Source organism: Semicossyphus pulcher, unplaced genomic scaffold (assembly GCF_022749685.1).
Source record: "Semicossyphus pulcher isolate SPU_LCO1_2020_fin unplaced genomic scaffold, fSemPul1.0.p SCAF_10, whole genome shotgun sequence".
In the NCBI taxonomy this organism is placed as follows: domain Eukaryota; kingdom Metazoa; phylum Chordata; class Actinopteri; order Labriformes; family Labridae; genus Semicossyphus; species Semicossyphus pulcher.
This window is the reverse complement of record NW_027211604.1, coordinates 24,539,991-24,567,498: the sequence shown is the minus strand read 5'-3', so window position 1 is coordinate 24,567,498 and position 27,508 is coordinate 24,539,991. Positions and strand designations below refer to the sequence as shown.

At 42.7% G+C, this 27,508-nt stretch overlaps 1 protein-coding gene across 1 annotated transcript; it reads left to right on the top strand.

Moving 5' to 3' along the window:
• Positions 1-2,157: 2,157 nt before the first annotated feature.
• ca4a (carbonic anhydrase IV a) lies at positions 2,158-13,364 on the top strand. Its single transcript, XM_069670678.1, has 8 exons — positions 2,158-2,260; positions 5,961-6,005; positions 7,276-7,440; positions 7,529-7,674; positions 9,027-9,119; positions 9,206-9,272; positions 9,362-9,525; positions 10,776-13,364. Exons 1-8 carry the CDS (start codon positions 2,197-2,199, stop codon positions 10,953-10,955), a joined length of 924 nt encoding a protein of 307 aa, XP_069526779.1. The 5' UTR covers positions 2,158-2,196; the 3' UTR covers positions 10,956-13,364.
• The last annotated feature ends 14,144 nt before the right edge of the window (positions 13,365-27,508 follow it).

Below are 27,508 nucleotides of genomic sequence, written 5' to 3'. Positions count from 1 at the left end.
TTTTTTAACAGTTTCCTACTTTAAATAATAATAATCTTTTAAAATAGATCAAATGTTCTTCTTTACGGGAAAGCCTTTTCTCAGTGTGGAAACTGGAGGCGTTTAGAAAGTAGCAGTAATGTCATTAAATAAAGCGTGTGTGCGCCTCAAACTAAGGTTTGAGATGAGCTTAGAGAAACGCCTGGATGATATCTGCTCATAACTCACTGTGCACATTAAACATAAAACAGCAGAGTGAAGTAAGACGAAGCAGAACACAAACTTCTTCCAGCACCAGGAACATAACTGCACCTCTCATTTGTCCACCAGGTGGCGCTTCTCCATCGTGTGAGCTGCACGGCGGCTCTCCACCAGCAAGAGCAGCACTTAGACCAAATCAAGTCAAGAGATGTGTTTTTTACAGTTTCACAAGAAAGTTTGGTTTTATTTCACCATTGTGTCTGATAAAGGAATAAACAGTTACTTCCTTCCTAAGAATAAGTGTCGAAACTTCAAGCAGCTGATTCACGTCTTTAGGAGGAACTAGTGTCGGTGTCCCTCACTGTCCTCGCTCAGCAGGATCAATAATTCAGCACGAGGCCGGCCCCGTCTCCGGCAGCTCAAAGTTTTCTGAGGGAAAGTTAAAAAGATGTTTCAGGGTTTCTGCAAAGCTTTGCACTGACTGGACGACTTTTCTGCACAGGGGGAACTGAGCTGGAAAATGAACCTTTAAAGGCTTCCTCTTTTAGGTACAGGCTATCAGGTGTGTGTGTGTGTGTGTGTGTGTGCGTGCGTGCGTGCGTGTGTGTCTTATCTCTCCTTATTTAAACCTCAGTACAACACAATCATGCTTTTGAAATTAAACAACCTAATTTTGAATCATTTTGAGTATATGCTACTTCATACTGCTGCTTCACTTCAAACTAAACTTCAGTAATAATCACCTCCACCTCACCACACCACATATTTCTTCCTCACTAAAATGCTCCTGGAATAAAACCATTGCAACCCTCCCAGCTGCTGCTTCAGATGCTCTCAGTGACCCTGCTGCGGATACTTGTACGCTTTAAATTAACCAGTTAAAAGCATCAAATCAGAGGTCATGTAAAAACTAAACAGCTCTCGTGCAGGAGTAACGTTTTACACATGTAGACATGTACACAGTGTAACAGCTGATGATGAACTTTAAGCTAGCCGTGTTAGCAATGCTGCTCAAAGCTGACATCAAGGCCCGAACAAAGTGACTGTCCTTCATGTCTGAGCTGAGTGTGTGTTATTTATTGTTATATTATTATTGTGTATATTTATTATGTTTGTCCTTCGACAGAATGAGCAGAAAGTAGAGCCTGTTTAAGTGTGTGTGTGTGTGTGAGAGAGAGTGACAGAGTGACGGCTATTTAAAGAGGTTGTTAGTTAGAAAGTACTTCATGGTGAAATGAGGGCGTTATGGTTCCTCAACACAAGAAAGAGTAAGAGAAAAGTAATGATGACAAATCTAAAAGTTGTAACGAGGCTAAAGGAGAAGTAAAAACAGTCCTAGCGTTCATATATTAAAACATGTGCTGCGGTGTGTTTGTACGTGTGTAAGTATTACGGCTGCTCGTGCTACTTTAACTTTAATGATCTCATTACGTTTCAAACCACTGACACAATGACGTCCAGTAAATTTCATATAAATCGCTAAAGAGAAAAACGAGTTATAATATGTGACTTAGTTTAAACATCAGAGACGTAAAGCCGCTGAAACAGAACGTAAAGTGACACTAAGCATGTGTGACATTTTTTCTGAAAGGTACAAAAGGTTGGAGACGATTAGTCGATTATTCGTATTGTGATGATAATATTACGCTCATCTCACCACAATTAACCATCTGAGGGCCACCGGCCCTAACCCTGTGAAGCAACTGATGATTAACCCCCTCTGACTCCCCGCAGGGGCACTATTTCCTCTCACATCTCCGCTCACAGTTCGCACATTACACCGCATCAGTGATTGCATTACGCTTGGCTCCTGCGCACCAGGAGCCCATTGACTGGCCCCCACGTTATCAGCGCAGACCTCTATTAGAGGCGAAGCCCGAAGGGGGAGGGGCCACTCTTTCTTTCCTGTCGTTGGATGCTGATAGATAAGTATGAGACCCCCTGCAAGAATGCGATCACACACTGAAAAAACAAGTCGCCGTGCTGGTTCCTCCGCCGAGTCACAGACGCTCCAACATGCAGCCGCTCGTCGTGTCCGCTCTTCTGGCATCTCTCTGGACCCTCTGCACGGGAGCCGGAGGTGAGTGAGATTTCATTCATTGAGAGGGAAACATGTCAAACAGCTGGGGCTTTTATTCTGACACAGAACAGCCCTTAATTATATAGAAATGATCGGATAATTAACCACATATTTATCCTCTAATATCAGCATGACATGAGATGTCTCTTTTGATAAATGTGTCTGATCAAAATCTGTGAGGTTATTTTTCCTCAAATCATTTCACAGATTAATAATACCTTAATGATGAACGATATTTGATTGCTGTTGATACTAAACAATTAGTATGAAGAGATTGAACCAATTAGAAAGCTTCGCGGCTTCAGGATGTTTTTAAAATGTTTTGTTTTTCAACCGTGCTTCTCAATCGTTTCAATTAAAAGTTGCTTTATTTTGAAATATAAAGAATTTAAAAAGACTGAAATCCAAAAATAGATCAATAATAATATTCTGCTGTAAAAACACGGAGCCACAGAAGAGCCGCAGATGACAGAGAGGCTCCCCCCGCACCAAACCCGCCTGCGTGACGCTCTCTCTCCACACACACACACAAACACACACCTGTCCCTCACACACTGCTGTGGCTGCGGACATTCCTCCATGTGTCCGGCGTGGTCATCTACAACTCTTCACCGCTGAGCTCCTTGCTCAAGGGCACGAGAGGATCCGGAGATCAGCTGAGCCAGAGACCGAGCTGAGATCTGCTCAGAGCCTCTGAGCTCCGGACTCTCTCTCTCTCCCTCTCGAGCACCTGCTCAGATCCACACTTAGCCAATGACAGACGTTTGCGTCCTTGTTGCCGCAGAGAGAGAGAGAAAGAGGAAGAGACGCGTCGAGCAGCGCGCTGACTGAGCGTCGCGCAGCTGGTTGTGAGGTGTTAATTCCGCAGAGAAAGCCGCGAGGTTTGGCACCGGGGCTCTAATGGATCAAATTAGCGGAAATGAATGACTGACTGGCTGTTTGATCTCTGTGGGCAGTGACTTGCCATTGGTTAACAAATGCGCACATGTGACGAAAAATGTCACCAGCGCTCTCTGATGCGTTCAAATACACATTTTCCTTTTATCTTTAAAATGTGGCCGAAGTAGAGCTCGTAAAACATTTTGGAAAACGCAAAAGTCAATTTATTTGTTTGTCTTTAAAATGTGTAAAGTCGATATTTATTTGTGTGCAATATAGACTTCCGTTCAAGCCCTTAAAAAGAAGAATACAATTAGGCCACCTGAAATCATCACAATCACTGTTTTCTAATCTTACAGGGCTTTTATTTTGAAAAGCTTTAAACCATTCTAACAGTAGTGACTTACAACATGTGCGTGGCATCCAGGAGGAGTCATTGTGTATTTATTCTGTGAAATAAGTGCGATTTTTCTCCACTCACTGTGGCCATTTCGCGTCTTTTACGCGCTGATTACTGCGCTCTATCACGCGCCGTTTCGGAGCATCGCATGCGCCCTGAGCTGCAGCGCGGTGTCTTAATGGCTGTATTACATACGGCAGATGCACTGATCCCTGGTAAATAGTCTGTCTGCATGAAAGAAACACGTGTTTGTGTCGAAAAATTGAAAGCTGATAAAGACAGTTATACGCTCTCGTTTCTAATCTGTATTTTGCCCAAAATCAGCGGGACGGTGCCAGACCCGGATTCCCTGAAGAGCCGTCTTGGCACGTGCGTGGGGAACAGCGGCTGGCAGAGTCTCAGTCCCTCTCTTTCTTTTGAACCGTGTTTGTGTGAGAAGCAGCGTCTGCAGCTCGGCACAGTTTATGTCTGGCTCTACACAACACAATGGCATGAAACGATCCGTTACATTACGTCCTCTCTCCGCTCGACGTGCAGACGTACGTGACCTCTTTTGTTTTCCCTTCTCGCCTTTTGTTTTTCTTCTTCACAGTTTCCTCAGTTTTTTGCTCTCTCACGGCAGAAACCCCAGGTCACTGAAACTCGTTCAAATTGTTCATTTGCTCTGCGCCGCAATGAAGATCAAAGCCGAGCGCTGATTGGTCGAGAGTTGTGCGGACAGAAATCTGATTGGCTGAGAGGAAAACGAGCGACTCTGAGGCATAAAAATAGATATTTGGAGGCAGTATTTGGATTAATTGCTACGATAGCGATGCCACACTGTAAAAAGACTCTGTTACTAGTCCTGCTTCACACGTATTACTTCATTAGAAGTAGTATTTACGTAAGTGTAAAGATAAAAGTGTGTTCATGTAGAGGAATGTGTTTTTTATTAAGTATGAAAATATTAATATTTGTGCTTATTTACTGATGTATAGAAGTGGAGCTACCATGAACTAATATGAAATACAGTATATATTACATGTATATGATAATATAACATACAGATAAGTATATAACAGACACCATGTTAAATAATCTTAATATGTGTTGGAAAAATCTTGTAAATACACTTGCAGCTTTAGCGGCCATATAAAGTAAAACATCAACTATCTGACCTCATAGTACCTGAGCAGTACCTCCTATGTGTACTTGAATGAATGTAAAATAAAAACTAAAAGTACTTTGGCCCAACTTTATTACAAAACATGAGCAAACATGCAGCAGATTAGTTTGGAGCACTTCTGATAGGCAGCCATCATCACGTCCTATAAAAAGCACGTCTCTGTCGAGGCCTCGGCTGTTGACTGACGTGCTTGATCATCACATTTATCAGATGTAATCGGAACATCTCATCTTTGTGACACTCGCACAGCTGTGAGTCCTGAACGCTCCTCTGATAAGCCTGATTGTAGCTGCAGCCTTGATGCTGCCTGCTCTGTCAGACTGTGTAGCTGCTGAAAGTGAGTCAAGGTTTCATATTAATCATAATCTTTTAATACCCTCAGCACCCAGGCTCTCGTCGCAGAGCATTAAGACATTTCTGGGATGTTTTTCCTCTGCCGTCTTCACACTTCATTTACACAAATCCCTTTTCTGCAAATTCATGGATACATCAACCTCTGCAAGTTCCGTATTCAAGTTGATGATGGCACATGTGGGAAAAAAAGGTCTGGACCCCCCAAATGTTTGCCCCCCTGCTTGGTTTATTTTCAGTCCCCATTATCACGCAGGAGCAGCAGGAAAAGGCTAACCAACATGGCAAAGAAACCAAGCAGTGACTTCCTTTACAAACACCGGGAGAAGCCCTCATACCAGTCGAACAACAGAGCGGGAGACCCTCCCCATATTTTTTCAATGGCATGTGTGTTTTCCATAAATATTTGATTTGTGAGATAGCTGCAGATATTTGTCTCCGAGCACGGGGTGGAAACATGCAAACCAATTGTGAAATATTAATAACCCCTCAGACAAACATGTGAGAATGGGCCCCAGCTGATGCAAAAGATTGGCTCTGTGTTTATTCTGATAGCACGGAAAGATAAAGCACAAACGCCAACTTTTTTGTGAATAGGAAGACAATTCCTGTGTATTAGGGCTTTTTGTATGGCCGGGAATAACAGCTGACTTAAACTAATAGGAGAACAATTCAGTGTTTGCAGTGAGGAGAAAAAAGAAACGGTTAATAACAGGACACACTCGTAAATACACATCAGACCGAGCCGGACGGTCGTCAGTGTTAGAAAGAAACATCCCATTCTGCTCTCACAGCAGGCTGAGGCTGGTTGGTATCAAGTGTGTGTGTTTATTTTCTTTACGTTATTTTATTGTTGACAATGACCCGATGAAAACCTTTGTCTCATTTCATTTCCTGTGTTTCAGATTGGTGCTATCAGTCCCAGTTCAGCTGTGATCATCAGTGCAATGGTAAGTTATTTAAACACAACAAGTTTAACATTTTTAAATAATAATTATGGCAATTAAAGCATTTTTCAAAATAAAGTTACCTACTTCTCTACAAAAGACATAAAAACAACCATTTAAAGTGCAATAACAAACAGAAAATGGACAATTTAACGAGAGAAATTAAAATGAACAGATGCATTTAAAGGAAAAGAATAAAACCGTCTGAGAAAATGCTTTTCTTAAACGATGTATGTGAAGGGTGGATTTAATTAAGATAACTTGCATGACTGATTAGAACTTGTTTATGAATCAAGGGGCCTGGATAAAGTTAGTAAATCAGAAATATTCAGGGGCCCATCCCAAACATACGTTACACTATACAGGATCATCGACATTTAAAAATCTACTCTGAAATGTGCAGGCCACCAGTGTAGAGATGTTTGGGATTATATGCAATCTTATAGCATCTCTTGTGAGCAGTGTTGCTGATGCAACCAGCATCTGAACAAGCTGAAGTTTGGATAGGCTTTACTGACTCAGACTGACTGAGGTTACTCAGAGGTGCAGTAATGTGATGTGATGTAATACGAGCATGAACTTCAGTTTCCAAGTGCAGGTAACAAAAGATTAATGTTCGGAAATGTTTTGAAAAAGTAGGACACTTGAGAGTTCGCTTGTCAGGCAAAGTTAAGCCTGTATTTAAATGTGACACTGAGTGTTTTGTAGAGAGGTAGTGAAAACAGTGATGATGACAAAGGTTAAGAATAACTGAAGAATCTGAAGCTAAAATAGTGACTCTAGTTTGCTCAGCTGCTTCATATGACTGGAAGTGAAGTAGAAGTAGATCTGAGAACTGTCTGCATGAAGAAGAAAGTGATAGAAAGAAATGCTTTGGAAATATTTAAACCCAAAGGCAACATGTAGATGATGAATAGTAAAGGATCGAGGACGGATCCCTGCGGAACTCCATGCATGAATTATGTTTTTTACAGCTCCCTATAGTTACACAAGATTTCCTTTCAGGCAGTACTAATAAAACCCATTGGGAAGCATGACTCAATATGCCAGCTCAATGTTTAAGATGTTCAATTAAAATCAAGAGGTCATTTTTATTTAAAGCAGCAGAATGAGATCCAAAATCCAATCCAAAGTCAGCTGCTAAAGGAAGATTGTTACTAACCCTGAAAGGTCTCAGATCAATGACCGGCTCTGAAACATGTTACATATATGAAAGAGACAACAGAACACAATTGGTTCCATTTCTTTAACTGTGGTGTGTTTCTGGTTTTAGCACCAGAAAAGTGGGACCACGCTAACAGCGTCTGCGGAGAGAGTTTCCAGTCGCCCATCAACGTTGTCACCAGAAAGACTTTGAAAGACGAGCGACTGACTCCATTTAAGTTTGACAACTACCAGCAGATCTTCAGAGGCACCATCAAGAACAACGGACACTCGGGTGAGCATATTTTACATTAAACATCAAACACTCGTCAGTGCTTTGAAGCTGGAGTGTGAACTCTGTATTCTGATTGTATTCACTGCAGTTCAGGTTGGAGTTCCTCACGTGAGCACCGTCTCAGGTGGAGGCCTGCCAGATATGTACAAGGCAGTGCAGTTCCACCTCCACTGGGGCAACAACGGAGGACCCGGCTCTGAACACACCATCGATGGAGAGCAGTATCCCATGGAGGTAGATAAACCTTATTACTCAGATTATTGATGTTGAATCTTGATGTTGAATCTTAAAAGCTGAAATTAGGTGGTATGGCATTTCCTGTTCATTGATTAAAACATCCTAGTTTTATGAGCGACAGGAGAAAAGTTTGGCACATTAAAACTTCATAAGCACAACGTAATGAAATCATTTCGACTGAAGCTGTTTAAGATCCTTCCTGACCTCCACACTTTGTGACTGTTTTTACAGAAGCCATGAAACCTTAAAAACAGGTCACACAGAGGCCCAGTTCACCAAATTACCACGGTGGCCATTTCGCTCTGACATGACGCTCAGGGTGGGAACAAATGTTGCTCCTCAAAGGATAACACAGCATGTTTGACAGGTCATGAGCTAGTGTGAGCTAAATTGCAATAACATTAGCATTAGCACAATAGACTTTGATATGATAGGACAGGTGTGAAGTCCTAGCTTAGGGTAATGGCCGTTAGCTAACAACAATGTTAGCTTGGAATTGGTTGAGTGTTAGCTTTAGCTGTTGTGACTAGTTATTAAATATTGTAACGCTGGTTGAGCATGCGAGAGCTAAGTGAGAAAAGCCGTTAGCCAAACTTGTTGTTTTTCCGGGGACACCTCGACCTCGGGTTAGCCGCAGCTGCGACAACGAAATAAATCTGGGCTCTGTTGAGCTAGCAACACACATCGCCTCTTCCCTGTTCTTCCTCCATCCGTCGTTTTAACCTGAAAAATGGCCGAATGTTGCCTTTAGATTTTCACTACAGATTAGATGCAGCTCTTGATCAATCGGGTAATTTGTCAGATTCCCGAGGTATGTACGAAGAGAACAACATCATAATAATGTTTGAGCTTCCCACCCTCAGTGTGACAGCAGAGGAAAATGGCTGCTGTAAAGTAAAGGTACAATGTTTCCTAAAGAAGCTGGATGTCACTCAAACAAGAGTAAATTGTGCATTTGTTGGGGACTATTTTCTGCCACAGATATGACACGCCTGTGAGTATTTACACGGCTGACTCAGAAGAACAACAACACTGCCTGTGCTCATTAGAATGAATGAACACGTGACCCGATGTGGCTCATTGATATGTTTTGTTATGGAAACAATAGAGCTCAATGGCACAGAGAAATAAGATACGTCAGGCTCTGGATACACAGGCGTCTCAGCAGAATCAATAAAGTGCTGATTGCGTCAAATTGATGTCTTAGATATCTGCTCCTTTTGTTAGAGCAGGAAGTCAAACATTGCGACAGACGTGAGCTGATAAAACCGTGACATTTCTGTTGGTTCGATCTACAGTAAGTTAGTACTGAAGAAAAAGTTGTGACATCAGGAATATGTTCTCCACAGCTGCACATTGTGCACATGAAGCACCACTACATTGACCTGACGACGGCTCTGTCAGACCCGGAGGGAGTCGCAGTCCTCGGGTTTTTCTACGAGGTGAGTTTGTTTTAAGTCTTTATTGTCACAGAACAGACCTCAAGTGGAATAAAACAGTGCTGAGAGGTGTTTATTTCTGTTTCCAGAGGTCAAAGAGTGCAAACAGAAAGTATGACCCCATCATCACCGCCCTGAGAAGCATCAAAAATACAAGTAAGTCCTCAAGTTTAATCTAACCAAATAAAAAAGTGTCTGCTCAGCCGTGTTGCTAACCCTTAATTTGTGTTTTTCCTGTGCTTCAGATGGAAGTACGTCTCTACCTTCTGTCTCTCTGGCACAACTCATCCCAGCGGAGCAGAATCTGACCTCCTATTACCGCTACAAGGGCTCCCTGACCACCCCGGGGTGCACCGAGGCTGTGGTCTGGACTCTGTTTGAGAATCCCATCCCTCTGAGCATGGATCAGGTGAGGACAAAACACCAGACCTGTTAAAGGAAGATTACTGACTTTAGTTGCTTTTGGTTACAAGGTAAAGTTTCATTAAAACTATGCAAGTGGTGGAAGAAGTATTTAGATCCTGTAAAAGTTCAGAAACAACAGTCCAACAAATACTCATGAGCTGATTGATGTTTTTGTCACTTCTAGCTGTCGTCTAGTTTTTGTGTCTCTTGTTTTGTGAAGTAAGGGATCCTCTCACCTGGCTGTGCCTTTAAAAGTGATTTAAATCAAACCTTTAAGAACAGCCCGTTGACATTTTACATTTCCCAAATACACCAAACAGGAAGCACACCTCAAACACTTTGGGAACCACTGGTTTAATAATTACGGTTTACTTTATTTTACACATTTTTTATGTGATATTTAAATATCTAAAGTAAATTGTAATTATAGCTGTCAGATAATTGTAGTAATGTAAAATATATGACGTAGCATAAAATAGAAATAGGCAGTTAAAATATAAGTAGTTACATTTTTACTCAAGAACAGTACATGAGCACACATACGTCCCTCCCCTGTCCTGCATGTACGAGTCCAGACAGCGCTGCGTTCACAGACTCTACTAACCACATAAGTTAAGGATCTCTTCCTGGACGCCCGGGTGCTCGTTCACACATGCGAGAAGTTAATGTGGTTGAACATTCGCCTCCTGCTCACCGCCGCGCCATGCTAGCTGGGGGCGAATAAAACATGAGCTTCCAGTGGCAAAGCTAATTTGCATTGCAGGCAAACATCTACTTCACACTGGAAAAAGTTACAATATTAAAACTTTTTATAGTTTAGAAAAAGTGTATTCCCAGTCTGACCCACAAGAACCATGTGAAACACCAGACAACACTCAGGTACACAGGACAATCAAACAACCCCTGCTCAGCGGCAGAACCACAGCAGTCCCCACTCCCGAAGCCTCGTACTTCAGATGTCATAACTGGGGTGTTTAAGCGTCTAAGACCAGGTGCACCGAGTTGAGCAATCACCTGGGAGGAGGTGGGAAGACACAACAGAAGGGGAAAAGGGACAAACAGTGCAGGGAACACATACAGCCGTAACATATCAAAAAATTCATAGCAAAGTAGAAGGAATGTCAGGCTTGGTTTTGCATTCGATGTCCAGACAGACACCTTCGTCATGTAACTAAAAAAAACCTGCAACAACTCCTCTGAACATTTGTGAGAAAACAGCACTGACTAATATCTGTTGATCCTCTGTTCCTCCAGCTGAAGGCGTTCTCCGAGCTCAAGTTCCCCGATGGGAAGCCGATGGTGGGGACCTTCAGGCCGGTGCAGCCGCTGAACGGCAGGCAGGTGTTCAGGTCGGGAGGCGCGCTCATCCTCGCCAGCGCAACCCTCCTCATGGTCGCCATGGCCACAGCTTTGGGACTCTCCCAACCCAACTAGAGCGAGGCCTCCCATGCTGCACTGCGACACCCATGAACACTTTAAGTTCTGTTTCATTTCCAAGCTCAACTCCAGTTTGTTACATCTCCATCGCACGGTTGCAAAGATGATGGACCACGTCGTAGTGCAGAAATCACTTACCTGGTGTCCCTCCTTTACAACACAAATGACAAAGGCGTTCGAGGAAGGCCTTACGAAAGGTGCTGTAAGGGTTCGATCAGCGTTCATGCATGCATAGTGAAGCAGTAGGTCTTATTTCAGCGTTATGAATGTGCCATAAAGAAGGTTCAAAGCACTAAAAGTGAACACCAGATCCCTGAGTCATACCCAAACGTTTCACAGCATCATCCTACAAACACAAGCACACACACCCTCGTACCCTTTAGACGTCATCCGCCTCGTCCAATGTCAGGTAAATTTAGTCTCTGCTAATGTCTCCGATGGTTTGTGCTCTGAGTGCCGATGTTAGCCCCCTGACCCGGCACGTGATGTGTGGTTCTCTCAGTGGGGCATGTGAACAGCACGGAGCTATTTATAGCAGAACTGAGTCACAAAAACAAGATCCATTTCAAAGTCACGGTCAAAGGAGTCAGCAGTTTGGCTTTTCTGTCCGAGTTCAGGAGCACAGAGCGCGGCCGTCAGGTGAACCCCGCACAGCCACTCAGTCAGCAGATGGTGGGACGGGGGGAGGGAGGGGAGGGAGGTTTAGCATTTCTCTGTGGGAACAACTGCATGCTGATCTGGGAGCAGAGCTGCAGCCTATCTCCTCGCACAATCAGAGGCCGCTGATACCTGAGACAAAGATGAAGAGCAGTGACATAGCAAGTAGCAGTGTGGTGTCAGAGGGAGGAGGGAGCGCATAGACTGTATAACAGGAGTGGATGTAGCCACCATAAAATCTCCCACTGGGTGGTAAGCCCCCTGCATGAAGCCTCGAGTTTGCATTTTGGCACACATATGCCTTGTTACGTATCTATCCTGGTTAAGGTAGAGGTAGAGGTTCAGAGGTAGCCCCGCCCTAAAGCACACCCTGATTTATTTACTGTAAATGGGACCATAATGTACAAAATGAGCATCGTGCTTTATTTAAGAAGACTTGAAACTCGTGATTGAGACCACAAACTCACTGGGGAAATGTTTACTAAGATACTCAATTCACATGAAAGTAGGCTTATTTTCTCATCGACTACTGTGGGTTCTGACTGAATTTTTGAAACAGTTGAGTCGCCCCCCTGCTGGCCATTAGAAGTAATGCAAGTTTAAGGTGCTTCATCATTAGCTTAGCTCTTGAAACCAGGAGGCCACGTCCACTTCTTTTTAACAGTCTATGAGGGAGCAACAACCAGCAAACGAGACATCACGTCTCTCTTCAAACCCATGTCATTACTTTCATGCATCTCAAACACTCAGCATGAATAAGCATGTTTTGATATTCCAGATGTTTATATAAGCTACATGTACATGGCTGCTGGAGTTATACTGCGTTCACGTGCTCCTCGGATGCTCGGACTTTCCAGGTTGTGTCCACGAATTTTACCTCCAAATGGGGAAACAACCTGGAGGCTACAAAGATAATATGTTGTGTTTTGTTGCTCAGAACAAATCTAGGTCACAGTTACAACCTTATGCAATACATGACTTCATTAAATGTTCTTGCCTGAAACACAACAGTTATTTTCACCTGCCATATTTCACGTAAAGTTCGTCAACTCACCGAGTTAGTACCAACATTTTTTCCGAGTTGTTGAGAGTCTACGTGATTTTTCTCAGTCGGGAACTTATTTTCCCAATTATTCCAACACCACTTGAATGCAGCATTAAGCTACCCATGCAAAATTGCCAAATTCCAAGACACACAGCCATCACTCCATTTCCCATGTTTGACCCGTGAAGTTCAGCGATCGTCTCTTTGAGATCATGCGACTGTGTTCACGGCTTGTATTACAGGGTCTGGGATGCACTGAATGTTATCGACTGTGAATTACACCCCACTGAGTTCCCGCTCATTTATTCAGGAGGACTCGTTATGTATTCTAGCGAGAGATCTGTGCAATTTGCCAGCAAGATGTACTGTGATGACCGAGCAAGGAATCTGTATATATATTCCATTGTTTCATACTGCATCGAGTTATATTTCTATGCTGTGTCATTGTACACATGTATTTATGTACTGAATGTGTATATTGATATGAGACGCACAGTTATTGTTATTTATGTATTGCAAAGTTTATATAGTACTGAATGCAGACCCATATATATGAAGCATCAAGTTGTCCATGACCAATTGAGTTAACTTTTGATGTTAAAGTGTGTGAGACTGTCAGGTTGTAATGCTTGAAAGTGTCATAAATAACATGGAGAATGTGTTCCAACTGAACTCAACAATAAAATACTTACATGCCTTTTTAATGACCGTGTCTTCTGCTTTCACGAGCGCAATTCAAGCTAAACCAGTGATCAAAACAATGTCCGCCCCCGCATCTCTGCTCTGATATTAGGATACACTCTGTTGGCTCTGCTGTTTGTCTGCAAGCTCAGACACACTGACAAGCCTCTCACTTTCCATGCACACACGGATCTCCATCCCTTAATCCTTTTCTAATTGACCTGTCCTTGATGTTTTTGGCTGCACACAAACACAGCTGAGGAGGAGGTTGTTATATCATACACAGCTGCAACAAACACACGTAACTCTATGAGACTACCAGCGGTGGCAAAAGCCTACACATTCTTTGTGACAGATATTTGTGGCTCTGTATATATATGTATATAGATAGATAGATAGATTAAACGTTTTCACTGAAGTGCAAGTGAAAAGCAAGGCTCTGGAATGAATGTACAGTTTAAAGTAAAAAGTAGCCCTCTGTAGATCATTTCTACTGGCTGTTTCTGTGCAAAGCTAACTGAACCTCCCGTAATATAACCTTCAATATAACTTTTTTTTAAAAACAAAAAACCCCCCCGATATATTGTGAAATTAATAAACATTTCTTCAGTTGAACAGGGAATTTCTTTCTCATCTGAATCTGCTGTAACATCGGCGAGTGTTGCTGCTTTTGCATCATTTCTGTCATGTCACGTCTGTGGTGTCTGATACGCACTGATGGATATGAAGAGGAATGATCTGTTCTATGTGTTACTGTCTTTTCATTTAGGTTGGAATCAGACTTAATGTTGGAAAGGCCACGGAAAATTATGCTAAATAATAATAATCAATAGATATTTGTGTTTAACAAGTGACTTCATTAAGGGATAGGGTGTAGCTTCGCGTCGGGGTCCTGCTGTTTTCACTCACATTAAAATGAGCTAACAGAGCTGTTATTACTCACATTAAGTAGAAACATGTCATCTGATGGTGAAGTAAGACACGATGAACAGGGCCCCAGGAATCAGCACCTGATTGAGGTTTTCTGTCTCATCACTGTCGGAGTCTGTTGACATTTTCATTTCCATTCACCGTCTTTAAACACCGCCGTGTCCCGTACTGCGTCTTCAGTTTTGTAGAGCTCTCTGTCGTTTTTGCATTTTTAAACCTTTATTGCTTCTCTGTCGTCTCTTTTCTTTTCCCCCTCTGTGAACAGAGGTGGATTGATATGATTACTGTTAGGCCTCCTTATTGTATGATTAGAGCCACATCCCTAGCAACAGTCTGTTCTTCATAGCAAAAGTCTGTTACCAAGAAATAGCAGACCTTGGAATGCTGTAATTAACCAATCATAATCAAGTATTTACTGCAGCCGTGCAATAAAGGTAAAAAATAATTTATTTTACAAGTTTTCAAAAGAATAAGAAAAGAGGAATGTCTTTGGTGATTAGACAACATCATGAGGTCTTCATGTATGTGAAGGTAGTGAGGCCGAGAGCAGGATAGGATACCCCCCGATGGAGTCTAGACACTGGTGGTGGTGAAGGACAGATGCAGGATGTGATGAGGAGTGGACTTCAGAAGAACTGCACCTGGACACTGTAAGAGATGTACTGGAGGTGAGAGGGGTGGAGGACGGTCGCAGCGATCCACACTGAAATGACAAACTGACAGCAGCACAGAGAATAGATGTAAAGTTTGACTGCAGCAGGATGATTGGGTGCTTAAGGTCGGAGCAAAATCTGGTTGGTTTAAAGAGTTAACGCGCATGATCAGCTGATCAGAGAAGCAGGAAGAGAGATAGGCTGGATAGAGAGTGATATGAATGATGAATTAATGATTGAGTGGATGATACGAAACCGTCTTCCTGCTTGAATTTTTGTCGAACAATTTAATTTACTAACTTAATAAATACTCAAGCAGAGGACAGATACCTCAAACTTACAGTAATGAAATGTTTGTACTTTACTTCCAACCTCTGGAGACAACATGCGCCTTTCTTTTTCTTAAACAAGCTCCCCCTTTAAAGTTTCTTTACGCCCCCCTTGGTGTGTTTCCCTCGTCATTAAGGAATCAAAAGACGTATTGTGATGGACAGGCTGAGGGGGACAGCGGCCTCTCACAGAGACATGCATGGAGAGAGACAAGAGATTGAATGAAAGCCTCCTGTTCATTCCCGTCATCTGGCCTCCTCTCCTTCAGTTAAGCATCAGGACAGACTGGAGATCAAGGGGTGGATCCTTCATATCTGGCAGGGGTACCTCCATCTACCCCCTCAACAGGACAGCACCCATACAACCTCACTAACTCCTTAATCTCTCCTCAGGTGACCCGTGTCCCTGAGGGTCTGTGGGACAAAGGGCACCATTCTCCCTGGGAGAAACCAGAGGCATCCTTATACTGAATGTGACTGTCCCTGACAAACAGGCACGGCCGCCCATCAGATAGTCAGCTGCAGGTAAAGGTCACTGGGCCAGACTTTGTCAATGTGGTGGAGAGAAAAACAAACAGAGTCACCTTTACTGCCTCTCCATGTGATGCTCCTGCTTCCTGCATCTCAAGCTTGAAATAAATCCCACGCAGAGTGTTGATCGATGCTGCAGTGTGTGTGTGTCCGACAAGCTGTCACCTACAGATAATTGTGTCAAAACACCTTTACTCTAATCCAATTGATACACCTGCCAACCCTGCTATGCTGTCAGTGATATAACCCACAGAGTTATAGCCACCATGATTTAACGTTGAAGAAAAATTGGCAACTTCCGGGGCTCTTAAATGCAGAAATGCGGATTTGCAAAAAAGCTGCAGTTCATCAAGTTGCCACTTGAGGCTGGCCCCTAACGTGAGTTAATCCCCATTAGGCCCCATAATGCAGTCTGGTACAAAAGAAGGTTTTGGTCTCCTCAGCTAACTGTACTGGGGGTACTTCTTTATATAACTTACATGTTTGAATTTTATTGAGGAGTTTCAGTCTGCATACTTGGTGGCATGGTCCTTTAAAGGAACGGATACTGCAGGCATCAACACAGCAGTAACTGAGCTTCACCTCTCAGCTGTGTTTGTGTTGTTGGTGGCTTGCTGCGTGGTTTATTGTTCTAATAGATCATCCAAGAAGTCTTTTGCATTATAGTATTTATGTGTTAGCACCAGTGTGGGGTGTAACACATCACAAAGTAATCTGTTACAGTATTCGTAACGTGTTATTTCTGCAAGTCATACGATATTTAGTTACTTCAGTTACTTACTGGATAAAATGTCTTATTTCTCTTTTCCCTTTGTGTCCACAGAAACTCCCTGAAGTCTGTTTCTGTTTCTCTCCTCCTTCTTGGCAGGTAGCTGCATACCAGCAGAAGGTAAACACAGTTCCGTCCATGCGCATGCGTAGCTAGCTAATTCAGCTAGCAAGGAAGCAGAGAGGACAGTGTTTACTTTGTGTAAATATTCACATTATTCTGAATCTTTGGGTGAAAGGGACGAGAACAACATGACGGTGAAATGTAAGCTGTGTCTGGAGGAGAAGTGCTCGTCAGCTGTGAAAAGTTCGACTTCAAACGTGAAGAAGCATCTGCAGCTAAACACAGCTCCACAACACTGGTGGGACTAAGAGCCTGTGTTGTGTTGTTGTCATGGAAACAGCTGTGACTAATACTGTATGCCTCTGCTCAGTTCACTGTCAGACTGTTAGCATCATAAAGAGCTGTAAAGGTTATACTGCGTCTGTCAGTCCTGTTATCAGGCTGCAGAGTTACAGATTATGGGCCGTAAACGAAGCGATGCAGAGACGGTAGAGTCGATACATTCAAAGGTAGACGTACAGCAGGCTACACGCCGTCCTGATGATATAACAGACGTGTAACAAGCTGCAAAGCGGTTTTCCTTTTTGGTAATGCTAAAGTAATCAAACACGTTACTTTCATCAGTAGGTAACAAGTTACCCAACACTGGTTAGCACTAATTAGATACAACAGGTGTCTGTCAGGTAGCTACAACTGCACTGACTTGGCTTGTTAGCTTGCTCAGTGTTTCTTATACATGCAGAAATACTCAGACGACACTGTGATCGTCAGACTGCTGTCCCAGTCCTGCTCCACCCACAGACTCAGGAACTTTTTTGTCCCCCTGGTCATAAGAGTGTACAACTACTCTCGGTGATGGCAGGGGAAGCGGGCAAACAACGTCTTGTACGTCTTGTCTTGTAAGCTACCAGTGCGTTGGGTCAGGATTGTTGTTGTCTCTCCTGCAGAGAAAACAGCAGGCCTTGGTAATTAGTTCAACCACTGGCTTGCTCTACAACTGGAGATTCAGGTTAGCAAGCTCTGCGTTGGCTACGTTCCTTCAGCTGTCTTCCCTGAGAAATAAACCAACTAGACTAGCTACCAACTAGCTACCAACACAACTAGAATAATATTGTAGGAAACACTATGGTTAGCTAGCTAATTAGCCAGCTAATAAATTAGCTTTAGGAGTAGCTTCGTCAGCGTCAACAGCTGCTCTGCTTTTACAGGGAAAATACGCCACAGGAAGCCAAAAGAAGACAGGCCAAACTTTCTCTTCCTAAACTTTGCCTCTGATCTAAAGGTTTCTTTGTCCTTGAGCACACAATGGCTTTCATTGGAGGAAAATAACATAAATACAGCAGGGGACCATTAACTCCTGATATCTGTTTAGGAGCCCACTTATCACAGCACAAACACTGTTGCAGTCATTAGCATACATCAGTGAGGAGAATATCCTATCATTTATAGCTGCTAACACAAGTTTACATCAGGCGCTGTGATAAACGATGAGAAAGACCGTGAAGCGACTTAAAGCCCTTTGATCTCACAAAATAAAACAAGTAAATCAACGTGTTTAAGTAAACTTCTCAAAACTTTCATTCTTCCTGTTGGCAACACTTCAGTGTAGGTTGCAGGAGAGGTCAGAGGTCGCAGCACAGCAGTCCAATACAAGGCTTTGATGTCTTTATCTATAAGCTTTGTATCTTGATCAGTGATGTGGTCCTTGAGGTGATTCAGGAGCTTCATGGCATCTGGTTTAGAGGCTCCTGAAGCAGCTCGCTGCTCCCGGTGTCGGACAGATCAAAGTGGAGCAAGTAAAGCAGGCGGACCTGGCTCTGAGTCAGGTCTGTGAGAGTCAGCTGAAGTGATAGGTTAACCGCTGTAATCCCCTTCAGGAGCAGCAGCGATGGGAAAGTGATCTGGATTAGTCTGGCTCTCTGTGGACAGAAGTTCATGTAGGAGAGAGGTGGGTAAGGAAGAAAGAGCTGCAGCACTAATGAAAGAAAAGAAAGGAATTACCAGGAAGCCGCCCTTAAAGTCAGGCGGACTTCAGTCAGTAATTGTGAAAAAGAGCGACTCAGATGCTTTAAAGGTGAAGTTCATACTTCAGTTTTTATGAAAAACAGAACTCCTGTGTCTTTACATATGTATGTATGTACTCTGAACAAGTTTTAAGTTGCTGTGATAACTCCTGCAGGCTTGCACAACATTTTTTGTGTAATCTCTGCAAGATTCGCAGCCTCGTCAGTGTGCTCTCCAACACTGTGGTGTGCACTGTGGACCTACAGCAAGCTCATAGTGGGGAGGCTGTAGAAGGAGAAAGAGCTCCCTATAAACACAGGACTACACCTGGATGGTTGTGGTTTTTGAAGGATGTAGCGCATTCTTTAGAGAATTTATTTCTCTGTCACCCATCACATGGCTTGTTCCCTGTGAAACTAAAATACATCACTGACGGATAGTTTTAGCGTAGACCACGATCTTTTCCAAAACCTCATCAAGTTGTTTTCATGTCTAAACAAAACCAAAGTCAAACCGTTTCACAGAAACAAAACATAATGGCTGCATTTTGGTCACAAATAGGCACTAAAACTACTTGGTTCAGTTTAGAGTTGTTTCAACAGATCAGTATCGCAAAGGCCTCAGATAGTAACTAGTAAAATAGTAAATAGGATTGTATACAGTGGTGATAAGGCAATCGCGCTGCAACAGCCCAAACGGTTTTCATTATTAGAAACAAATTCAGAAAAACTCAAAAACTGATAATTAATCAATTCACGGTCTCGTCTCCCTTTCTCTCCCGTCAACAATAAACCTGTGCCACTGAGCGCCCCCTACAGGTCTGGAGCACTTCCGTTGTGTGGACTGGATTTGCAGCGTTTTTCTTTTGCATGTTTTCTGGGTCTTTGTGTTTTCCGTTTCTATATTTGCAGCTCGTTTGGTGTGAAAGCTTTTCTTCTGTCTTTTTGCAGCACGTTTTGTTCATTTGCAGCGTGTTACCGTCATTGCATCTGTTTTGGACTCTTGCACGTGTTTTTGTGGGTTTTTTAATTTTCATCGTATTTGAATTTGCAGCCTGTTTTTTCCTTGGATACTAACTGAAATGTGGTACCGGGTATCGCAGGTATGTCAGTCATGCACACCTATCTACCAATGATAGCGCACCTCATTTTCATGTTACAAATATTGTGAGGACATTTTAGCTTGAGAAAACAGACCGAGATTAACACTGACTCTATATGACCTACAAAAGCTAATGAAATCATCAGAAGATTGATTACTCTATAGTTATTTTCAATGCCTGTTAGCACTGCCACTGGATCAGTGTCAGACTCAGCGATTAACAGCACAAAACTAAAACTGCCTCTTTTTTAAAATGTTTTCCAAGTTTGACTAGTTAACAGAAAACAGGATATTGTGACTTATTCTAGCTGAGTTTAGATTTGTGTTTCAGTAATCAGATGTTGTTTGCTGTTTTGTCACTTTGTCTCCTGTTGTCATTAGTTCTTGTTTTTTAGTTTAGTTTTTAGTTTATTCTGTGTTCTTGTCAGGATTTCCTAGCAGTACGTCCTGATGTAGCCTAAATGTAGCCTGTAAGCTAAATGTGCAGTATGCCAAAAATACCCAGATGTTGTGCTAGACAGCCAGATTAAAGCTGTGGTGCAAACAGGCTTTTTCCAGTTAAGGCAGCTGGCAAAAATAAAACCGTTTCTCCAGAGACAGCACTTTGAAACAGTAATTCACGCCTTTGTGACCACACGGCTAGACTACTGTAATGCACTTTACATGGGGATCAGTGGATCCTCCATCGCACGTCTTCAACTGGTACAGAACGCAGCTGCACGTCTTTTAACTGGCACAAGGAAGTTTGAGCACATTTCACCGATTTTAGCTTCACTCCACTGGCTACCCGTCCATTTTAGAATTCATTTTAAAATTCTTTTATTTGCTTTTAAATGTCTAAATGGTCTTGCCCCATTGTACCTCTCTGAGCTTCTCCACCCCTACACACCCATCCGATCTCTCAGGTCAGCTGACCAGCTGCTCCTGAGGGTTCCCAAAACTAGGCTGAAGCTCAGAGGGGACCGAGCGTTTTCGGTTGCAGCTCCAAAATTATGGAATGAATTACCGCTGCACATTAGACAGGCCTCCTCACTGTCTAATTTTAAAACTCTTCTTAAAACGCACCTCTTCTCTCTGGCCTTTAACACCACATAGGTTGTTGATTTTATGTGCACACATATTTTATCTGAGGTGAACAGTCTAGTAATTTATTATGTTTTTATGTTCTTTTATTTTTAGTATTTTGACTTTTTATTATGTTTTATTGTATTTATTTTACTGTACAGCACTTTGGAAACCTTTGCGTTTATTTAAAATTGTGCTTTATAAATAAAATGGATTGGATTAGATTGTGCTGATTCAGAGAAAATCTCCAGTATGCATTGGACCAGTCTACCTTGCCTACTGTATCCCACAATGCAAAGCGCTGGAACGTCACAGCGGCTGATGAAGTGACGGGCAGCAGCAGCATTCCAGCAGAAGGGGGCGCTATAGCTAAAGAAGCGGCGGTTATTGTTTACTTCTGCCTAGATGTTACAAAATGAATTCTGAAAAGCTCCTCCATACTACAGACAACCGCCCAACGCAGTATGCAATATATAGTATGTAATATGTAGTACGTAATATGTAGAATTTAGTATGTAGTATAGTACGGCATTTCGAACACAGCCCTTGTCTCTCGTGTTGGTCCACTTCCTGCCTTTGTGTTTCCCGCTCTTTTGGTTACGTGCCCTGCCCTGATTGTTTTCACCTGCCCCTTGATTGTCTCACCTGTGTCTGATTAGCCTCCTAGTTTATTTAGTCTCTGTGCCCCCTGTCTCGGTGCTTGTTCATTGTCGTGTTACCTGTGGAACTTTTGTCATCCTGACCTGTTAAACCGTCGTCTTTCTGTGGATTTACCTGTTTCCTTGTGGCTCCCTGTGAGTGTTACCTGTTGGTTCTTTTTTCCTCTGGATTTATTTTACCTGGACACTTTCCAAGTAAGCCTTTGTTGTTCTGCCTTTAGTTTATTAAACCTTATATCTCAAGTATGTATCTGGGTCCTGATCATGTTTTTTGTTTGAACATTAAATCGTGACACAGGATGAGTTTTTTAATCAAAAATCACAGGTTAGACATGCACAGGACAGGAGATGAGACATACTGCTTTGTCCACAGGGGGCGCCATCGTCGACACTAAATGAAAGTTCCTCACAGTAGCTTTAAATGATCTACATGACTACATAGATATGATAATACAGATCCCTCCTTTGAGAAGATTTTTGTTGTCTATCTAAATGACATTATATTTAATTTCTATTAATTTAAACATATTTTCTAATATAAGTTTTACCCTGAATTTGACCCGTGCTGTCCCTTGTTTTTACAGAGTCCTAATATGCAGTGAAGGTATGTTGCCACTGCAGAGTATGTGTTTGTTCTGCTGTGCTTTATTAATGTATTCGTTATCTTATATCAGTACATTTTGAATGAAACCGAAGGGATGGACTGGGTCAGGAGAACCACAGACCAAAGAGCCAATCAGGAACCAGCAGCAGAGCCGTGTGTCAGATACCAGAGGCATGTTCCAGGTCTTCGTGTTCACCATTATTACATAACAGCAGAGTTTTGCAGGTGCATGTTTGTGGGGGAAGAAGCATGCGACGGGCCTGAGTCAGACTGCTGAAGTGTCTTTTCAGCTTTATTGTTTAGCTGCACTTTAACACAGACGACTGTGGATTGTTTTTATATTATTATAACCAGTATAAATAGGAGGAACTTAACTGCTACCAAAAAGTCTTTCAATATACACATAGATATGTGAGTATCCTGTCCTTTAAGTTAACTTGATGGACGTGGTTTCCTCAGCTTCAAGCAGTTCGCCCCTGTTAAAGCCGCTGTCAGTCACAGCTGGTGTTCTCAGCTGGTGCCATAGCTGTGGAGAAAGTTGTACAAACAGCTCGTGGTTTCACCTATTCTACATTCCTACAACACCAAGCGTGCATTCTGCCCCTCCCTCTGAAAGAAACGGCGAGAGACCCTGGAGTGAAATACTACTGTTTCCGAAATACGACGAGAATATACCAGTGGACTGAGAAATCTTCAGGTCTGCAGTCGACATTTCATACCTGACGATTCTGAAGGAGACATGACATCGGAGGCGGCGTCCTCGATTGAGGAAGTGTAGTTCAGCGAGCTCCCTGGCCTCCGCCAGATGAGACGTTTTACGTAGTCTGCCGGAAGTTCTCCAGGGCCCACTGGAGAAGCGGATTGCGCCCTCCAAAGGCACAGAGCCAAATTGCATTTTTTCCTACCATAATGGCATTAGCTGAAAATCGGTGAACTGGCCCTTTAATAAACCTGGATCTTCGGCAAAGGAGATTAAGGGAAGGAGCAGTATTTTTATCATAAGTGACAATTAGCATTGTTTTCAACAGTAAACCTTTTAGTTGCATGCTGGCACATAGACTTCTGACACAAGCAGAGATATGATCATTTAAAGTCAATTTGCTCCCAAAGTCAAACCCATTTAAATACATTAAAGAAGCTGTTCAACATGTCTTCTTGGACCCTGCACAAAGGTGATATGATTGCACTTTTGTTGTAAAAGTCACACTCCAATCGTGACCTAAGAGCAGACTTGGACTTGGACTAAGGTGGCGTCAGCAAACAGGAAGAAGGCTCAGGCTGGGGTGAAAGACGGTCCCTCTCTAACAGAAACAAAGGTACCTTAAGTACCACACTCACAAAGAGCCAAAGGAAAACACGGTGAAGTCGTGCTATTTTTGACAACAATGTTATTTGGCTGCATTGTTCTGGGGGCACAGGCCAGTGCAGTGGGCTAGGGGTCTTGTAAAAAGGAGTGAATTGATGTGAAAGTTTAGGTTGACCTCACATTCCCGACTCAGCCAGATTTATGGGAGCTTTTCCTGCAGAAGTGCTGAGAAATCAGAGTTGTGGTTATTTCCAATAACTGTGTTCATATTGATTGCATGCGTCACAGATTCTGCAGAAAACGTTGAGAGCTCATATCCTGTGTGAAAATGTCATTCAGCAATAGTCACCAATCGAATTCCCCAAATCCACCAAAGAGGATGTGATAGCATACCTGCTCTATTATGTAGCTCACTCTAAAGTCCGTCCACCCCCCTGCTGGTGCCACAGTATTTGTTCTGGCTGTCGGCACACCCTGTTCACCGGGACGCCGTGAGGAAACAGGGGGCATTCTCATTTCCATTTCTTATATTGAATTTCATGAGTCATTCTGACCAGTGAGAGCCTTCTGCCTGCTGGTGCATCACGACAAAACCCCGCCACCCGCCACCATCCACCCCTGGCACTCAGCCTCAGACCCACCTCCCTCCCACGTCTCACACACACACACACACACGTACACACACGTACACCAGTCTGCAGGTTTTTTGACTGCAAATAAAACTACACTCGGGGAAAACAGGCATGAAAGAGCTGTGCTTTGGTCCATGATCAAACAAATGTTTGATGTAGGAGCAGAAAAAAAAAGTTTGTTCTTTTTGAAAGTAATATTTATAATTTTGAAGGAAGGAGACGCAGACAGACACCATATGCAGACAGACAGACACCACATGCAGACAGACAGACAGACAGACAGACAGACAGACAGCTGCAGGATGAGAGGACAAGAGACAGGACGTGGAAACGTCCTTGACTAAAATAGATTCTGTTTATTATTACTTTTATTAATGATATATTAGAGATCAATTGCTAATATTGCAGTGGTATTGACACCTTTGTATTAGAGCCAGTTTTGCTGTCTGTAACTCTAATGTGTGATTTATTAGATTAAAGGGTTAATTCCCCTTCACCTGCACAGCAAACAGACATGTAACATGCAGTCATTTCAAGAAGATCAATAAGTTAGCTAATTCATCACTACTCCTCCTCACTCACAGCTCCAGCTGTATTACTGTATGTATGGTTGGATAAGCAGTGAGAGATTAGTATGTGTAAATATGAAATAAATAAATGGTGTTACAGCCTACACGGTGTCTGTGATCTGCTGTGTGCTGTTTTTCTCCGCTCCCACGCTGTATGATGCTCCGTACACACGTACAATCAATGCTCAGGCCTTCAACATGCATATCTTTATATGACTGTTAAAGGAGCAGTTCGCCCCTGTTAAAGCTGCTGTCAGTCAAAGCTGGTGTTCTCTGTAATCGATAGAAGCAATAATATTTGAAATTGGTGCCATAGCTGTGGAGAAAGTTGTACAAACAGCTCGTGGTTTCACCTATTCTACATTCCTACAACACCCAGCATGCATTGCACCCCTCCCTCTGAAAGGAATGGCCCAGCGAGATACACTGGAGTGAAATACTACCGTTTCTCTGCAGGCGACGGCTCAGAGCGGAACAGAATCAGAAATACGACGAGAAAATCCCGGTGGAGCGTCTGAAACATCTTCAGGTCTGCAGTCTACATTTCAAACCTGACGATTGTGAACGAGACATGACATCGGAGGCGGGCGTCCTCGGTTGAGGAAGTGTAGTTCAGCGAGGTCCCTGGCCTCTGACAGATGAGACGTTTGATGTAGTCTGGCAGAGGTTCTCTAGGGCCCACTGGAGAAGCGGATTGCGCCCTCTAAAGGCACAGAGAGAAATTGCGTCTTTTTCTTTTACCATAACGGCATTAGCTCCCCACAACAGCATGATAACTGAGGCTGAAAATCGGCGACTTGGCCCTTTAAAAAAAGAAAAGTTCTGTAAGTCATTTTTGTAGATTTGCAGCTAAAGCTAAATCTATCTTAATCTATTGTAACGCTTGTTCTCCCCTCCCTCTTGCCCTCTGTGTCTTTCACTCTCTGCACACCTGCCCTGGATCTCCAATCAGCACACCTGTCTGCCATCGAGCAATCACCACCGTCTACAAGGACCCTGCACTGACTGCCAGTCCCTGTTGGATCGTTGTGTGTTTATTCCAGCTCGACCTCAGCATTATCTCACCACTTACCGAGCCCGCCTGCCAGCCAACCTCCTCCCACATCATTCCATTACTCCCCAGCACAGCACCCTCACCGGCTACCCCATCTCCTGCCAGCTTTTATAAATATAATACATTTTTCACACCTTACCTGTTGTAGTCTGCATCTGGGAATATAGAAAGCTGTAACTTGTGACTAGCAAGCTATCTATCTCCCATTTTAGAACAATGCTAATCTGTTCCGTAAAAAAAATCAAATTGAGACTGCCCCACGCGGCTTAAACCCGTTATTTATTTTATTATCATTTTTAAAGATGCAGAACAATTCACAACAAGCTAACAGACACTCAGTCTGTGTAAACCAGTAAATTTAGTGTCCATTCATAAAGCGGCTAAAATGTTAGCAAACATTCCATTTACACATCCAGCAGATATATCAACACTTCTGTGAAGTCTAGTGTTCTTTTGTTTTTATTCTTAGTTTTCAGCAACTCCTAAAAGATTTTTGGGTCTAGCGGCTAAGCTAGGTGTCTTAACTGCACTAGCTAATGTTAGCTGCTAGCTTTGTCAGCTGTTTGAGAGCGAACAGTAGAGTAAACCTGAGAGCATAAAACCCAAACAATGAGTCCAAAAGAAGCTTCAAAGTTTAGCAGAGCTGCAGAACTGGGTAAAAAAAACTCTATTAACGTATAATATTTAACAATCCAGCTTTATTTAGTACAATAACTTTGTTTCATACTTTCTGTGAGACTTATGTAAAGTAAGTGTATGAACCAGACTGCAGCACCATTTGGAAAGGTTAAACACAGTCATTCAGTGGAGCTACATCGTTTCAAATCACGTCTCAGTCATCTCAGTCACCTCACTGTAGATGACTCAAAAGGTATTAAGTTAAGTTCCTCAAACAGGAACTCTTAGCTCCCTGTTATGATTCTTCCTGGCAACAGTGTGAAAACATGACAAAAGGATTTTGCAGCTCTCAACTGGAGTTATTTAAGCAATAATTAAGGGTAGCTGTACTTTATCAATTGTCAAAAAACAATGTTAGTTTTCAGTCAAATTAAATGTTTTTAAAAAGTTACTCCCATCAAAATCAAACTGTGTCCAGCATCCCATTTGAAAACATTAATTTGTCAGTCTGTACCAGTGTTGTGAGTCTTAAGTCATTTGGTCCAAGTCTCAAGCAAGTCTCGTGTCATTTTTTCTTGAGCAAGTCAAGTCAAGTCACAAGTTACGTCAAGTCAAGTCAAGTCAAGTCAAGTCAAGTCACAAGTTACGTCAAGTCAAGTCAAGTGGAGTCCTTAGTTAAAGCAAGTCAAGTCACTTGACACAGCCATGATGATGGTCTGCTCTGAGAGCATGTTGAGGAGAAACGAGTACGACTGATGAGGCTTCTCTTTTGGGGCGTTGATGTTGCATGTTGCCATAGCGAGGAGTTTGACTGACATCCAGTCATCCAATCGTGACAATCACATACAGGGGAGCTTTTTGAGTCGTCCAATCATGATTCTCAGTTTGCGCTGCGTACATACTTGATAGTTAGACAGAAACTTTTATCATTTTATATTTAACAGCTAACATTCAAAGTTATGAACACACCCAAGTCCTCCGAGTCATCAGGCCTCAAGTCAAGTCTCAAGTCATTAACTTGCAAGTCCAAGTCGACTCTCAAGTCATTTATTTTTTGCCAAGTCAAGTCACAAGTCATCAAAACTGTGACTCGAGTCGACTCGAGTCCAAGTCACCAAGTCTCAAGTCCACATCTCTGGTCTGTGCATCTAAATATTTGATCAACTTTAGGCCTAAATAATAAATAATCAATATACTGACAGTCCATCTAAGCCAGAAGCAGGAACTGTATTATTTTCATACTTAATTCATACTATTGTTACTAAGCCTGTTGCAGTTAG

Bases quoted from the DNA above. Each gene is read 5' to 3' on its own strand.
- ca4a (XM_069670678.1), top strand. From the start codon at position 2,197: ATGCAGCCGCTCGTCGTGTCCGCTCTTCTGGCATCTCTCTGGACCCTC. The intron at 6,006-7,275 runs GTAAGTTATTTA...TTCTGGTTTTAG, and splicing joins CTGTGATCATCAGTGCAATG to CACCAGAAAAGTGGGACCAC. The intron at 9,273-9,361 runs GTAAGTCCTCAA...CCTGTGCTTCAG, and splicing joins GAGAAGCATCAAAAATACAA to ATGGAAGTACGTCTCTACCT.